Source organism: Empidonax traillii, unplaced genomic scaffold (genome assembly GCF_003031625.1).
Source record: "Empidonax traillii isolate 1590-97213 ecotype Southwest subspecies unplaced genomic scaffold, ASM303162v1 scaffold380:size670999, whole genome shotgun sequence".
NCBI lineage: Eukaryota > Metazoa > Chordata > Aves > Passeriformes > Tyrannidae > Empidonax > Empidonax traillii.
This window is the reverse complement of record NW_020955573.1, coordinates 79701-94412: the sequence shown is the minus strand read 5'-3', so window position 1 is coordinate 94412 and position 14712 is coordinate 79701. Positions and strand designations below refer to the sequence as shown.

The 14712-nt window shown below is 43.0% G+C and overlaps 1 protein-coding gene across 7 annotated transcripts in view; it reads right to left on the bottom strand.

The window, feature by feature from the left end:
• Positions 1–3093: 3093 nt before the first annotated feature.
• Positions 3094–14712, bottom strand: part of TENT5D (terminal nucleotidyltransferase 5D) — a 15715-nt gene continuing 4096 nt past the window's right edge. For 5 of the 7 annotated variants that reach the window (XM_027893097.1, XM_027893101.1, XM_027893099.1 and 2 more), the window contains exons 2-4: positions 10072–10193; positions 8756–8870; positions 3094–4376 (exon numbers count right to left, since the gene is read on the bottom strand). In XM_027893097.1, the coding sequence (XP_027748898.1) occupies positions 3183–4361 (1179 nt within the window). In that variant the 5' untranslated portion in view covers positions 4362–4376; positions 8756–8870; positions 10072–10193 and the 3' untranslated portion in view covers positions 3094–3182. Of the gene's footprint in view, positions 4377–8751; positions 8871–10014; positions 10194–14712 lie in introns of all 7 variants that reach the window. The other 2 variants (XM_027893102.1, XM_027893103.1) reach the window with 2 other exon arrangements.

Sequence of the window (14712 nt, the reverse complement as noted above, 5' to 3'; positions counted from 1 at the left end):
TTTCAATATTTCATCTCACACACTGATATCAGTGTTTTGCAGGCAGCGGTCAATTCGTCATCCCCTTTTTAAAATTGCTTTACAGAGTCACTATGACCTTGAAAAAAAATCTCCAGGTCAAATACTGCTGCCAGGTGTCAATATAACATCTGGAAGGAAATGATTAAAACCATCAGGTTTTGGTAAGTGCCCCGTGGGTGTAGAAACACGAGATTTCATATATGTAAGGATAAATAAATGACATATAAATACTTACATATACAAAATCCTAAACCTCACTGAACCTTCGGAACTGAACTACCTCTAGGTATGAAATATAAGACCTTTTTTTTTCAATAATTTAAAGGGTTTATTGATACCTGAGAGATTTTTGCATATTGATGTCGTTGTACCTTTACCTGTAGGTCCTCACCTAAGTCCTTTGCTCCTTTCTGGGGTACAAGGCCCATTGCAGTTGGGTGGATTCTTCCCACCAACTCCATGGACTTTGGCTGAGCCCTTCCTTACCTGCATGTATAAAAAGAGACCTAACAGAATATAATGCACATTTAAATAAACAGTTGCTGTACCAGTGGACAGGCTGGTTTACACAGATCCAGAGTGATTTCACCATTCCTGATAGTTTTCACAACATCTGATTCAAAAGTGTTTCTACCTGTTGGTTAAACCCAACTTTTTGAAGTATTTCTCGGGGTAATGGATCAGACACATTTAAAATGCTCCTTCCTGCCTGACCTGTTTCCTGCTTCTTGAGAAGATCAACCCATTTCTCCACCCACCAACCACGGAAACCAGGAGTGGAGGAGTAATGAACTGATGTGCTACATTGCATGAAGGTCACAGGCCAGTGCAGATGGACTGAGATTTTCCAATCAATTCAGGGAGTTTAGGAGCCCCATTCCTCCTGAAACACAAGATATTTGGATGCCTGACTCCCACAGATTCTCCAGTCCAGCTCTTGGCTCCTCCTCCCTGCAGGTCACACAAGTGTTGGTGCACAGGGACACGACCTATGTAAGGCTCTGACAGAATTTTTCACAGTGTTATTTAATTTGGCAAATACCAAACTACATGTAAAGGTTCCCTTTATCATCCAAACAGTTCAATTAATAAGCAAAATGAAACCACCGTTTTCACTCCATTTCGCTCCTGATGGGGAATTCCCTAGAAGTGCTTTCATGCAAATATGGTGTTATCACAGCTGATAACAGAGCAATTAGGATTGATGATTTTATTAAATAGACTTTAGCCAATGGGAAGATATTCGTGGAAGTGGAGCCAAGTGTGCTTTTAGACACAAAATTGGACATACCTGAAAAATCAGCAAAAGTAACAGTACTGTATTCATGAGAGGCATCACAAAATGAATCAGCATCATTGGCAAACCCTTCTTATGTTGCAGACACATCATTTTTTGCACTATATTTTACAGAAAACAGTTGACTGTAGTGATGATGGTCAGCAAAGTTGTCTTTGAACAGTTCTTTGTTCAACTGTACAGGAATACTGGGGGGAAAGGGAAGCTACATTTCACTGGCTGTAGGACTTCATAGAAATTTTAGAAATGCTTGATTTAAAATAGCACATTTATGTAGTGTATTTATGAGTAAAATCAATCAAGCACTCATGCCCAAGTAGAAGAAACTTCCAAGACCTGACACTTTAGTAAATCAATAAAATGCAGCCACTGCTTTTGAACAGGACGAGGATGAGGATGGTGCAGGACCCACAGGGGACTCGCAGAATGACACAGCGAAACGTTAAGCATCGATGTAAGAAACTCTACAGCTTTGCATTACCAGTTTGCTGTTCCAATCTTACATCCACACCAATTCTAAATCTCCTTTTCGTGCTATTCCTTGTCCCAGATTCAGTTTTGGTGACACCACCTTAGATCCACCTGTCCCCAACCTGCTCATCCCGGAGCAAACACTTCCCAGCTCTCTGACCCTCTCTGCTACAAACGCTTTGCAACCCAAGGGCATGTGTTTCCCTTTCCCTAATTCAGGAGCTCTCTGGCACCATTTCCAACACCATCACAACCTCCATGGAGCAACTGGCACAGGGAGGCACTTATGTGACATGTGTAAAACTTATCTTTGGTAAACACTCACACACAGACACACACACACAAAAAATAAACCTCCTAACTAATGTTTTGCTTCCTGATCATTAAATCCTCACTTGCTACTGGTGTGTGTGTGTGCAGGAATCTCAGCACACACAGGATGTTGCTAATATGAAATATTTTTTTCAAATGCCACTGCCAAGGATTTAATTCCCCTAAAAATAACGCAGTCCTGGGCTTTTTTTTCTTTTTTTCCTGACTGTTTGTTGCGCATTAAAGCAACTCAGATCGATAATAAATTAGCAACAGAAAGCGAGCCCTGTGTGCTCAATTTTCACCTTCTCTCTCATTCTGTTGCCTTGGTTTTCAAGAACAATTTAATCAGAATAGTTGTATCTCTTACAACTCTCGTTATCTGGGAGGCAGATCCTGGGATCTGATGCCGCATGACTTGAGCAGCCAAATCTGTCGCTCGGATCAGTGGAAATTTTGGACACAGGAAGTGCTGAGGCTGCTCTTGGTGAGGGTGTTTCCTGCTCCCCAGTGCTAACCAGTACTCTGGGGAGGAGAGGGACCTCTCTGATTGCACCTGAGGGACGATCAGACTGTGAAGCAGAGCTCACACCACCAAGAGACAACCCATCAATGTGTATTTTCAAAGGTGCTGCAAATAAATGTTGCTGGAACCACATGGATATAACAGAGAGATGATCTAACACTTCTAACATCAGGCATTTCTACTGAGAGGTATTTCACTGGCTTCATTTTTCATTTACACTATTTAAATTTTGCTTCAGAATAATTTTTTTTTTTTTAGAACCCAGAACTTAGTGCATTTCATTTTATAAAATTAGAACAATTTATACCCTTCTCTTTTCATTGCAAAAAAATACAGCCCAAGGTATAAACACTACACGAATGACGGACGCTTCACTTGTTTCACGACGTGCTGAATGGTGATTTTAGGCATTGATCAACCAAAGAACTTTGGCAACTTGCACAAAAATATGTCCTTAACTCAGAAGTGCTGATAAAACTCGCTTTAATGAGGCCTTTATTAAGAACTGGGAAGAGGGAGGAGTGTAAGTGGGTGCTGCGGAGGTCAGCGTTGTTCCTAAACCATCCCGCTCTGGATCTGTATGTGGAATGGGTAGGGCTGGTAGAACACGGGGGGCTGTCCATGAGCAATGTAGTAGTTGCTGAAGTTTCTGTCACTGATATACGGAGCAGGCTGATAATAGCACGTCACGTTGGCCGCGTTGGGGATGATGTTCTGCTCTCCCAGTACTTTCAAAGCCAGGATTGTGATCATGTTCAGAGTCTGCCGCCGCTCGTGCCCCATGAGGCAGACCGTGCTCTTGTTCACCACCCCACGCAGGGTCATCAGGTAGTCGTACTTGCTCTTCTCCTCCCCGATGAAGTGGTTGCGCAGATAGGACTCGATTTTCCTTTGCTGCTCGGCAACATCTGGAAAATCAATGAAGAACCTGGAGCACATGTAACGTTCCAAGGATTTAATTTCAGCCTCATCTGCCGGCTTAAAGTCACGGACCAGGAGGTTGCTGTACTTCAGGAGGCCACCTCCTCGGATCTCCTCGGGGTTCCTGGTGGAGATCAGTTTGTATTTCAGGTGGTCCATGGCCTCGTTGAAGTCCCCGTACATGCTCTCGGCGATGACGGTGGGGTGACAGTCCTCTGCCAGCGGGCGCTCCGAGGCTCTGTACACCGCCAGGATGGAGTCCAGGACAATCTGGAAGGAGTCCACGCTGAACTCGAACTGCCGCCGGAGCGAGCTGACGAACTTCAGCTCCACGTTCTTGCCGCTGTTGTTGGACAGCGAGATGAGACTCCAGCGGTCGTGGTCGGTGGAGACTTTGACCATCTTCTGCACGTACACATCTTTCATGGTCTGAGCCGTGATTTTTTGCTTATTAACACATTTTGGCAGGAAGTCCAAAAGGCAATTAAGGACTGCTTCCTTAACAATCTGGAACTCCAGCTCACTGGGAAGTTCCACCCCAAAAATGATGTCTAGGTCCTTATAGCTGGTTCCGTTCTGCTTGACCAGGATGTGACTGGCTGTGGAGCCGTTCAGGCGGATGTCTCTGACATGGATCTGCTTCTCAATGAGCTGGTCCTTCACCATATGAATGATATCCTTCGGCTTCACATCCAGCGTTGGAAAGTTTCCTCTCCCATGAATAGGTATGGGCTCAGCTAAAACCTGATCCAGGATTTTAATCTGATCCCAGGTGAGACAACTGAATCTGTGGTCTAAGTCCTCCTCAGTCATTGTGAAGTCAGTGAGCTAAACAGGGAGAAAGAAAAATTAGGGACAAATGTAAGAACTTCCTGAAATACCAGAGAGCCAGACATTTCACTTGGTTGTAGCAAACTTGTCTCTTCCTGCCTTGGCAGGAACTGACAAAGCCAGTTCATTTTCCAGTGACACAATCCCAGTTAATAGTCTGAGTCAACCACTGCACTTGTCGCAGTCTTTTAATTGAATTTTAATGCACCCAGGTTTTAATCCTGCTGAGAAGCCATCACGTTATTGTATAACCCATGACTCAAAGCAAATGCAGCAAAGCATCCAGACCCAATTGAAAACTACTCAAAGGTTAATAACACCAAATACTTGGTGGTTCTAATGAAACTCCAAATAAATTTCGCCGTGAGGAACTAAAATGAGCAAATTTGTTCTTTCTGTCCTGTCTAGAAATCTTCCTTCATCTTCAGTGACTTGAATACTTCAAATCACTGAAAGAGTAGGAAGTTTTTGTAAAAAGCAGGAGTGAGGAACACGCTCACTGTTTATCCAGTGAGTGCCTTGGATGGACCTTGGTCTCTGTGGATCATCTATAAACACACGTCCTTTAATATCAATGTGGTTTAGGAACCTGATCATGGTTAAGCTGTTTCCACCGTGTTCCTGAGGCAAAAAATTTCCTTCTAAGCCATTAACTGTGTTCCTACACTAATGTACCAGTGCTGCAAGTTGTGGTTTGCAGAACCATGAGAAAAACCCTTCCAGTCTTGTGGAGAAACAATTTCCCAAGAAAGCCTGTAAAGAAGCACCTGTAGAATACACAGGAGAAAGCTCTGACTCGTTTAAAATGATATTTTGACTTAATAGCTTCACATACAGCAATGAGATGTGACACTCAGGTGGCATCCAGGTGGGATCTGAAGCAGCTCAGTGAGTCACCAGCAGGGTGGAAAAAGGGTCTTTGGGAATCTGCCAACACTGAGAAGCTACTACTGAAACACCAGCAATGTCTCTGCAGGCAGATGGCTCAAACAGATTCTTTCAGCCAAAGCTCAAGAATAAAAACTAAAATAAATTCCTACTGAGTAATAACACCACTGAAAAGTCTACGCTGTTGTTTCTTCATCAGCAGTGATTACATATGTACGTTGTCATGTATTTTCCTTCCCTCGCCTTCAGATTCCACATTCTGCAATATTTTAGTGATTTCAAGGAACTTGTGAACTGACAAATGGCTTGGGAATATGACAGAGTTATATTTCACATACTTTTGCTATAATTTCATCTCCCAGCAAACTGATCAGGAGCATATGGAGTTCCAGGCACCTTTCTGGCCTCGCTACAAAGAACGGAACCAACCAGATGTTTGAAGTTGAATGAAAGTTTTAAAAGTTGGCTAAAGCAGGGCTTAAGTTGGGAATGTAACTGACAGTGTGAAGGTCTTGGAATCAGTCCCACGTAGCTCCTGGCAATGTGTGTGTAGTGTATAACTCCACCTACATAATATGCAAACATATGTATGCTTGCACATGTACTCTGGAATATGGACATTCCTGCAGGAATTTAGAGAACATGACATTTTGAACCAAAAAGGAGAGAAACTGCCATCCACAGCACTGCCAATTTTACACTCTTTTGATTTCACCTTTAAATATCCACTATGACTCCATGCTTATTCCTTTAAAACTATTACCATGCAAAACTTGTATCTGTCCTTCAGAGCCTTTTCCACATCCCTTAACAACAAATTAATCCTAAAAAAACCAGCAGTTTCAGAAAGCCACAGTGAATTTTGAAAATAGGACAAGCCAGGGTGGAGCAAGAAGGTTGCAAAAGATTTTGTACAAATATTTTTGCTGCCCTGTTGTCTCTGTGTCATTCACAGAATGGTTGAATTGTTAAGGTTGGAAAAGACTTCCAAGATCATCAAGTCCAGCCTTTTATATGTCAGGTTATGATGGACCTACCAGAAAACTCATAGTTGCCAGAAATGTTGCCTAAGCAGTTTTTTATTATGGAATTTGTCTGATATTGCAAAACTTTGACCTTTTGGATGTTAATGTTGTGATGTAACAGAAAGGGCGCAGAGAAGGGGACATTGAAATTCAATCCCCTCTTTGAGCAGAGGAACCCTCTTCAAACACTTGGAAAGTCAGAAGATGGAAGTATCCCTAAATAAGCTTAGAAATCCCTCCTTTATTGCTACATGTTTTTAGTTATTTCAGATGTTATTGCAATACACTGAGATTTTAAATTGACAGGAAAAGGTAATGTCAGTAAATCTCTCATCTGTGTTGAAGAGATGTACCTCAAAATGTCATTTCTCTAAAGTGATTCCTGGAGAATCTGGGGAGGCTTTGGGAGTTCAGAGCCTCAACATTAATGTTTTATGATAAATACTAAGAATTCTGTGCTGAAATGACACCTCCAATTTGACAAGCGAGGAAAATATCCCGGGAGAACCAGGAATTAAATTTTCAAGAATGTAATCAATTTGCAGCTAAACCTACATAAACTAATTATTATTATTTACTGATTTGCATCCAGCTTGCAACCCAATACACAGCCCTGCACTTTCCTAGAAGGGTTTTCTCTTGTTCTTTTCCTCAGTCTTGTCTGGCAACAAGAACAATTTCCAGGTAATTTTATACTCATTAGGAATCTGATTTCTCAAAGCTGTGGCAAATTTACTTACTGAGGTGCTCAGGCCAACGTCAGGAGTTATTATTAATGTAAGTAACCTCAGTTACAATAAATCAGCATCAACACTGAGACTAAAAGGGTCACCCTACACAGACTTCAAGAGCTCTCACTCAGCAGCACCCTCAATCCCAGCCTTCCCTGACTCTTCCCTGCTGCTCCCTGCCAAAGAATTCCTTCTCTGTACCTTCTTCCACATGAATACCCAAAAGCATTTCATGTGTTCCACATTCAGTGTTTTCTTGCCTTAAAGTCAGTCCGTGGGCAAATGGAGGCTGCACAAACATCAGTGAAACTCAAAAGAGGGTGGTTTTTAGCTCACCTCATCAGTGTTTGTAATTTAATGGGACTCTCTCCTAGTGATTTTTCTTAGTTTTTTGTTTCGGGGATTTAAAATGTTACTATAAACTGTCTGATTTAAGATCTCTGCCAGATAAAGCAACGAGGAAAAGTAGATTTCAAGGTGTTTTCCTTTACCTACACTGGCCAGAGAAGCACAGAGTAAGATGGATCAGACCCAGTCAAGTTTTGTGATATATTATCGTTATTATAAAGTTAAAAAAATATTTCCCTGTTTCAAGTTCCAACTTGTCCTTGAGTGGTCACCCTGAGCTGATGAAGTGGTCACAACATGGAAATATGTTTAGATGCTGTGGGATCATTCAACATAGTTTGATTAACTTTCATTATTTATTTTAATACTGAAATGAGAGGCTCTAATTTTCTTTGTGGACCAAGCAGCTCTGATAAAAGAGTTGTCATTTGGGATAAAATGACACTAAAAGGTTTTGTTAACCACGTCTTAGCACTGTACCATGGATCAGCTCCATTAAAAAAAATGAAAGCAGATCTGGCTTTATATCTGAATAAAGGAAATCTGCCACGCTAATGACAGCTTTCATGTTCCCCACAACTTTCAGAGAAACAGGTACTTACAGTCTAGAGAACAGTCTCATCAAATTTAGCTCATATTTTACCCATAAACTGTTTAGATTCTCTTTTTATATACTCCCTAATGTTGCTTCAGTGTGTTTTCAAAGGTTGTGCCATGTGCTGGGGTTCTCAAGCAGAATCCAGCTGAGAGGGTTTTTGTGCAGCTGTGGTAGCTCCATCCTCTTCCCTTTGATCTGCTCCCCTGTTTTCCTGTTTTCCAGCAAAGATTGGGAATGCTTGACTGCTCTAATTCTCTTTACTTTGCACTTGAAATTGGTTGCATGAGGACCTTTCACAGAATAATGGAATCACTGAGGTTGGAAAAGACCTCAGAGATCATCGAGTCCAATCCCCATCTTGTCAGCTCAACCAGAGGTGTTCCTTGGACACCTCCAGGGCTGGGGACTCCACCACCTCCCTGGGGGAGCAGCCCCTTCCAACTCCTGACCACCTCCAGGAAAAAATTCCTCCTGATGTCCAACCTGACCCTCCCCTGGCGCAGTTTGAGGCTGTTTCCTCTCGTCCTGTCTCTTGTTACCTGGGAGCAAAGGCTTAAAAAGAGATGGAGCAAAATGCCTTGCTGTGGTGGCCTTGTTTGTGGGGGTTACTCCAGAAACACTCCCAGGAATTCTGCCGTTGTCCCCCTCAATGCCTGCCCTGATTTTCCTGCACACACATTACATGCATCACTAACGACTCCCATGATCCCTTGCTGAAGCTTCCCTTAAATTCAAAGCTGCATTTCTCTGTTCAGCCGGGCATTTGGAAGTATTTTACTCACTCACTTAAGGACTGCAGCTGGCATAAGCTCCGGAGGCAGGAATGTCAAAGGCGGAAGGAGTTCCAGTCGTAATTTAAACGCGTACGAGACAAGTAGAAGCAGTAAAGCATCTGGGGAACCTAAATGGGGAAATATTTAAACTGGTTTGACAGTGTTTTTCACGAATTTTTCCTTCCATTACTGTTAATGCATGTGGGAAGGTGGTGTTTGTTTATCCTGTTATCGCCAGATCACGCATGAGTTGCCATCAGTTTTCAGTACAGTTGCCATCGAGTTACCCTGAAATAACAAATAATAACTCAGGGCCAGATGCTCCTCTCTGGTGAGATAAGGCTGCAAGGTGGGTAAAATGCACTTAAAAGCAGTTTGCTTGGACCACGCCACAGAATATCACCTGCAGGGGCAGAAAAAGTGAGCAGAGGAAGAGATGCTGTCAACAAAAATAAGCTCCAACTTTTCCCCAACCCATGGAACAGGGAGAACGGCTTTAAGGAAAAGAGGAGAGATTTAGATTGGATATTGGGAAGATGGTGGTGAGGCCCTGCCACAGGATGCCCATCACTGGAGGTGTCCAAGACCAGGCTGGAGCAACTTGGTCCAGTGGAAGGAGTCCTTGCCCATGGAATGAGATGGTCTTTAAGGTCCCTTCCAACACCAATCAGCCTGTGATCCCAGGTTTCCGTGAGAATCAGGAGATTCATGTACCAGCCTCCAACACCCTTTCTCCCAATTGGGAAGGATGTGCAGAGCCCAATCCTGCACTTTCCAAACAGTGGGAAAAGGAGCCGAGGAGCCAACACCTGGAATGTTACAGGATATGGGCTCGATGAGCTGGGAGTTCTCAGGAGGGACAAACTGAGCGGTTTAATTCGGGCAAGCAGTACGAATACATAATCCATATTATTTCATCCTGGATATTTGGGGGTTTTGGATGACAGATTTTGCCTCATGACTCATGGTACAGTCATTCTGAGCTGGATGGGGATCCCCTCACAGGGCTGCATTTTCAAGGGCAGATATTTTTTGAGTTTACATCAACTCCCACAACACACGATGTTCCTTCTTACAGGGCCTCCATGTCCAAACAAACCAAGCCCTGTAAATAACAGGGGATGAAGCACAGTCTTCTCTATTGCTCTAAAATACTTCAATAACTTAAAAAAAAAAAAAAATAGGTGTCCTATGCAATATTTGGTCTATTTGGGGTCATCGCTGAGAAGTTCCTGGTTTAGGCAAAGGTTATTTGTTCTACCAAATACATACTGTGGACTGACTCCTGAGTAATGTTTCCAGAAAGAATGCAAAATCCCACGGACTTACCGTGGCAGGAGGACTGGAAGTGTGTATTCCAGCGGAGTTAATAGGATGAGTCACTGGATCATTTGGTAAAAATATGAATTGTCATCTTGTCACTGACAGAAACACGAAGCTCCCCGGGAAAGCTGCAGGAAATAAAACCCAACAAACAATAACATTCATTTTGAGATCAATGTTAACTACCAGTCACCTGCTGTACATAATAAATGATGCATTACATCCTGGCAGTCCTGCAGGAATAACAGCAGCCTTTCAAGTTGGGAATGATAAGGTAAAAGCAGTGGAAAGGCACCAAAGTGCTTATAAAGACTCTGGGTTTCAGGTCCTACTTAATCCCCTGCAAGGATATTAACAGACTTGTCATTTTCTCTATGGGATTTTGAGTGAGAATTCGGTATTATTAATAGACATGCAAATTAGCAGGGATGTAGTGGAGTCATTTAAAAAATAGAATGAATAACAACCCAGCAAAATGAAATACAATGAATTGTGTAGTGGCTTTCTATTGCTTCTATAAGAGCAGATGACAGGAAGGTCTTGTTTCAGAGGTTGTTGGTTCATTTACAGTAAGCCCAGGATCCCTTCTGCTGGAATTTCCATGTTCCAGTGGCCTGTTGACTGGCTATGATGGAATTAAATATATTTCTACATTTCCTGTGCTATCATAAAGGCATTTACTCATATTTGTTTCTCACTTCAAAGACATGATGACAGCTAGGCAGCCTTTTTTTAGGCTTTCCTTCAAAGATCTCCCATTCCAGAACCCCATCCTGCAAAGTCCACAACCCCCACAAAAGGCTCCTTGACTATCCCAAGCAGGGCCCTGTCCACTCTATGGTTTGATATCCATGTGAATTTACTCCTTGTCGATGAGTTGTGTTCCAAAATCTCAGCTTTTATGCTGCAAGTATATGTGGTTCTCATTAAAGGTAACTTTGCAAGCATGATTTGAGTATAAACATCTGCATAATCTGCAGGAAAAGCTGAAATTATAGCCCAAGCAGGTATGCACTGTGTTATTAATTTTATTCAGAATAAGATGGATTTTCCCTCCATGCTACAGCAGGCAGATTTTCATCCCTGAAAATGTCATTTTACTGCTGCCAGAAGCACAGCACTTGCTCTGCTCACCCTGTGGGGACCCTGCTGCTGTGCCAGGGCCTGTCTGCAGCTTTCATTTGCTTTCCAACTCCTGATGGGCTATTAATTGGATGAATGTGTGTTCCCTGACTTGCTCCCCAAATCCATGCAATGATGGCTCATATCTGCACCTGGGAATAAAGGGTTAATTCTGGCAAGGACTGAGCTTTGGTCAGTCTGAGAAGGAGAGCCCAGTTAGGCCTTCAGTGCCAAAGAAAAGAGGTTCTGGACTGCTTAGATAAAAGTCTCAGCATGTGGAGTCTGGAAAAGTCAGACAAATCAGTCACTTTACAACAAAACACAAAATACAAAATTCTTTTTAACGATGAAATATTGTTATTTCTTTCTGTGCAAGGGGGGAAGGTTTAATGGATAGATGATATCCATTAATGGATATATCACCACGATGGAACAGATTAACTCTAGAGCAGAATTAATGGCTTCCTCTGGTGATATTTAGGGAGAGAAAAGAGAGACCTTTATGGGGTTTTTTTGTAGAAGAAGAGCCATTATTATATAATATGTTCATAGAAGCAGCAGCTGAGATTGATGGACTGCTTTGGCTGCTGGGACATTTTTCCCAACTGCTGCCTTTTAGTGGCTCTGTCATCACAGGAAAAAGAGCATCATTCCCTTATCCTACACCTGTGGTTCCCATGATTTTTCCAACTGAAGGAAAAACAAAAATAAAAATTATTATGTCAACAATTGTGTTTCAGAGATAGTATTTTTCCTGTGTCTGCATTTGAGATGCGAACTGTGAGACGTGACAACAAACTCATTTCCAAGCTTTTTTCCTCCCCTCGTGCCCAACAAGCAAAGGACTCTCCTGAGATCCAGCAGGGTCTGGGAGATGGCATGTGGCTCTGAGGATTTCCCTCCCTGCCACAAACACTGCTTGGGAGCACATTCCCAGCTGGTCACTGCCTTTGGGTGTCCCCACTCCCAGGTACCACCGTCAGGAATATCAGCCCTCAACCCCCTCAAGTGCCCACACCTCCCACGGACTGTGCTGAGCATGGGGGTTGCTCCAACACCTCATCAGCTGACCCAGGGCATTCCAAGGTGATTGCCCCCAAACCGGCAGGAATGAGAGCCAGGGATCCAAGAGATCCTTGCCTCCCCCCCTCTCTGTGTGCTTCCCTCAGCAGCACATGATTGCTCTGCTCAGCTCCTCAGACTAATCCCAACATCTGTTTACTCACTTGAGATCCCAGTGACTCAATCCAAAGCTCACTTATCAAAAACTCTCATTATTATGACTAAACTGCAGCAAAAGCAGGCAAGGTAAAGAATGGATCAATCCTCCTTTCCCATCTATTAACCACCTTCATAATCATTCTCCTCTTCAGATGCCAGAGGAAGAGGGATAAGCGATGCCACGCGCCATCACAGCCCTGATTCTGGGCTAAGCCAGGGGAAAAGGGCATTACAAAGTCAAGGCTCTCCTCAGAAACTCTGCAGAGCCTTCCTCCCCTCATCTACACCAAAGGACAACCAATCTAATGTCCCCAAGAACCTGCCTTGTGGGACAGCCTTGGTCACTAAACCATGAGAGGACACTTCCAGGATCACATTTATGTGTGTTTTGAGGGGGTTCCAACACAACGCACACAGCAAATTGAACGGATTCCTCTTTTTTTTTCACTGATCATACCCAAAAAAGCACATTTGCTGGAAGCTGCATTCAATTCCTTCAATCAGTTTTTTCCCCCCCTCTCTGAACCAGTGCTGAGCCATTGGAGCATCGAGGGTGGGTTTTGATTGTTCACACAGTAATGGAATGGATTGGGAGAGTTTGCCTTGGGAGGAGGCAGAAAACTGAGACAAATGGAACTGGTGTTCCATGAAGGCCTCTCTGCATCACCCCTGCGCTGCTCTGCATGTCTTAGAAAAGTGTTTGCTATTAGACAATTATCCTGTTTCACTCCAGGAGTATTTTCATTTTATGGCAGAAGCTGTGAGCTCTGGGCACAGGCTCCAGGTTGATTTATTAAGCATTTTAGGATCCCTTCAAATAAAGGCTCTTCCCGGCTGCTACAGCAAGTGGGGAGTTTAAATTGAGTTGGAAAAAAACTTCTGGGGCAAGCTGGGCTGGCACTGCCACAGGAATGTGCCTCCCAATCTACTCAAAGATTACTATGTCTTCCAGTATTTATTGATATTACTATTTGTGTTTATAATGTTAATACAGAATTCGTATTTTTATGAATTAATTTCCATACTTATATTAGAAAGTTATTCTCTGACTACACAATACAGCAGCAGGGTTTCATTTCATAGCTGTTCTCCCAATTTTATGAGTTACACTGCAAAAGTGGGGAAAAATAAATGAATTATTCATTATCTTCAAAGTACTCTCTGTACAAGAGTTTACTCTTAATTCTGCCTCAATAAGAGCCAGGATTCCCCTGGAAAATAGTTTTTTGATAACTGAAATGTTTTCTAGAGTTTGCAGATAAAAAAAAAAATAAAATCTGCATAACTAGTCAAACTAGATCAGCAAAAAGGATTGTGGCTGCAGCACCAGCACTGCTACTCTTTGGTGGGGAAGGCAGCACAAAATGTCTCTGTTGACATTATTAGTAAAACACGGAGAGGAGATAAAGCAATGATTAAACCAAAGGAAGAGGCTGAGGCCCTGCAGCAAAGCTGTGTATTCGTGACTTTTCCATCACTATCAATAATTCATAATGACCATCATGCGCATGACGACACCAAGTTTGGGAGAAGGACTGAGTCAAGCTCTCCCCAAATGTGCAAAAACATCCAACGTGACACTGGCTGTCAAGGCGACAGGACCTGCTCGCTAAGCAAAGACCCAGCAGGAAGGGTAAATGGAGAAGAAAATCAGCTGATGTTGACATAAATCAGCATCTGCTGTACCCATTTGTGGTGGTTCATGGAGGAAAACCCTCCTTTTGGTAATAAGCGCTGAAAGAAACAGTTTTTAGGGCCACGAAAATATCTTGGCTAGAAAAGAACTGAAAGGATCTGTGAGCAATTCTGCAACACGAAGAAAGCATGTTCAGAATTGTGCTCAAATTTTGCAGCTCTCTGTGTTCTCCCTTTCTGTGCCACACTAATTTTGGGAAATAGGTATGTTGCTGATTCTGTATTCATGCTCTGAATAATTATTTTTGCATGAATATCGTGGTGGCAAAAGGGAAAAGCCAGACTGTAACTTTCAAAATACTTCTTTTTAAAAAAATGTTTGAAACCCAAGGGCGTAAATTCATAGAGTCATAGAATGGTTTGGGTGGAAAGGGACCTTCAAGTCCATCAAGTCCCACCCCCTGCCATGGGCAGGGACACCTTTCACTATCCCAGGTTGCTCCAAGCCCTGTCCAACCTGGCCTGAGACATCCCCAGGGATGAGGCAGCCACAGCTTCTCCGGGCAGCCTGTGCCAGGGCCAGGAATTGCTTTGGTGTAAATGAAAGCAGAACTGGCCTGGTCTGTTCATGGCTGAGCTTCTGACTTCTGTAAGATAAACCTGAGCTCA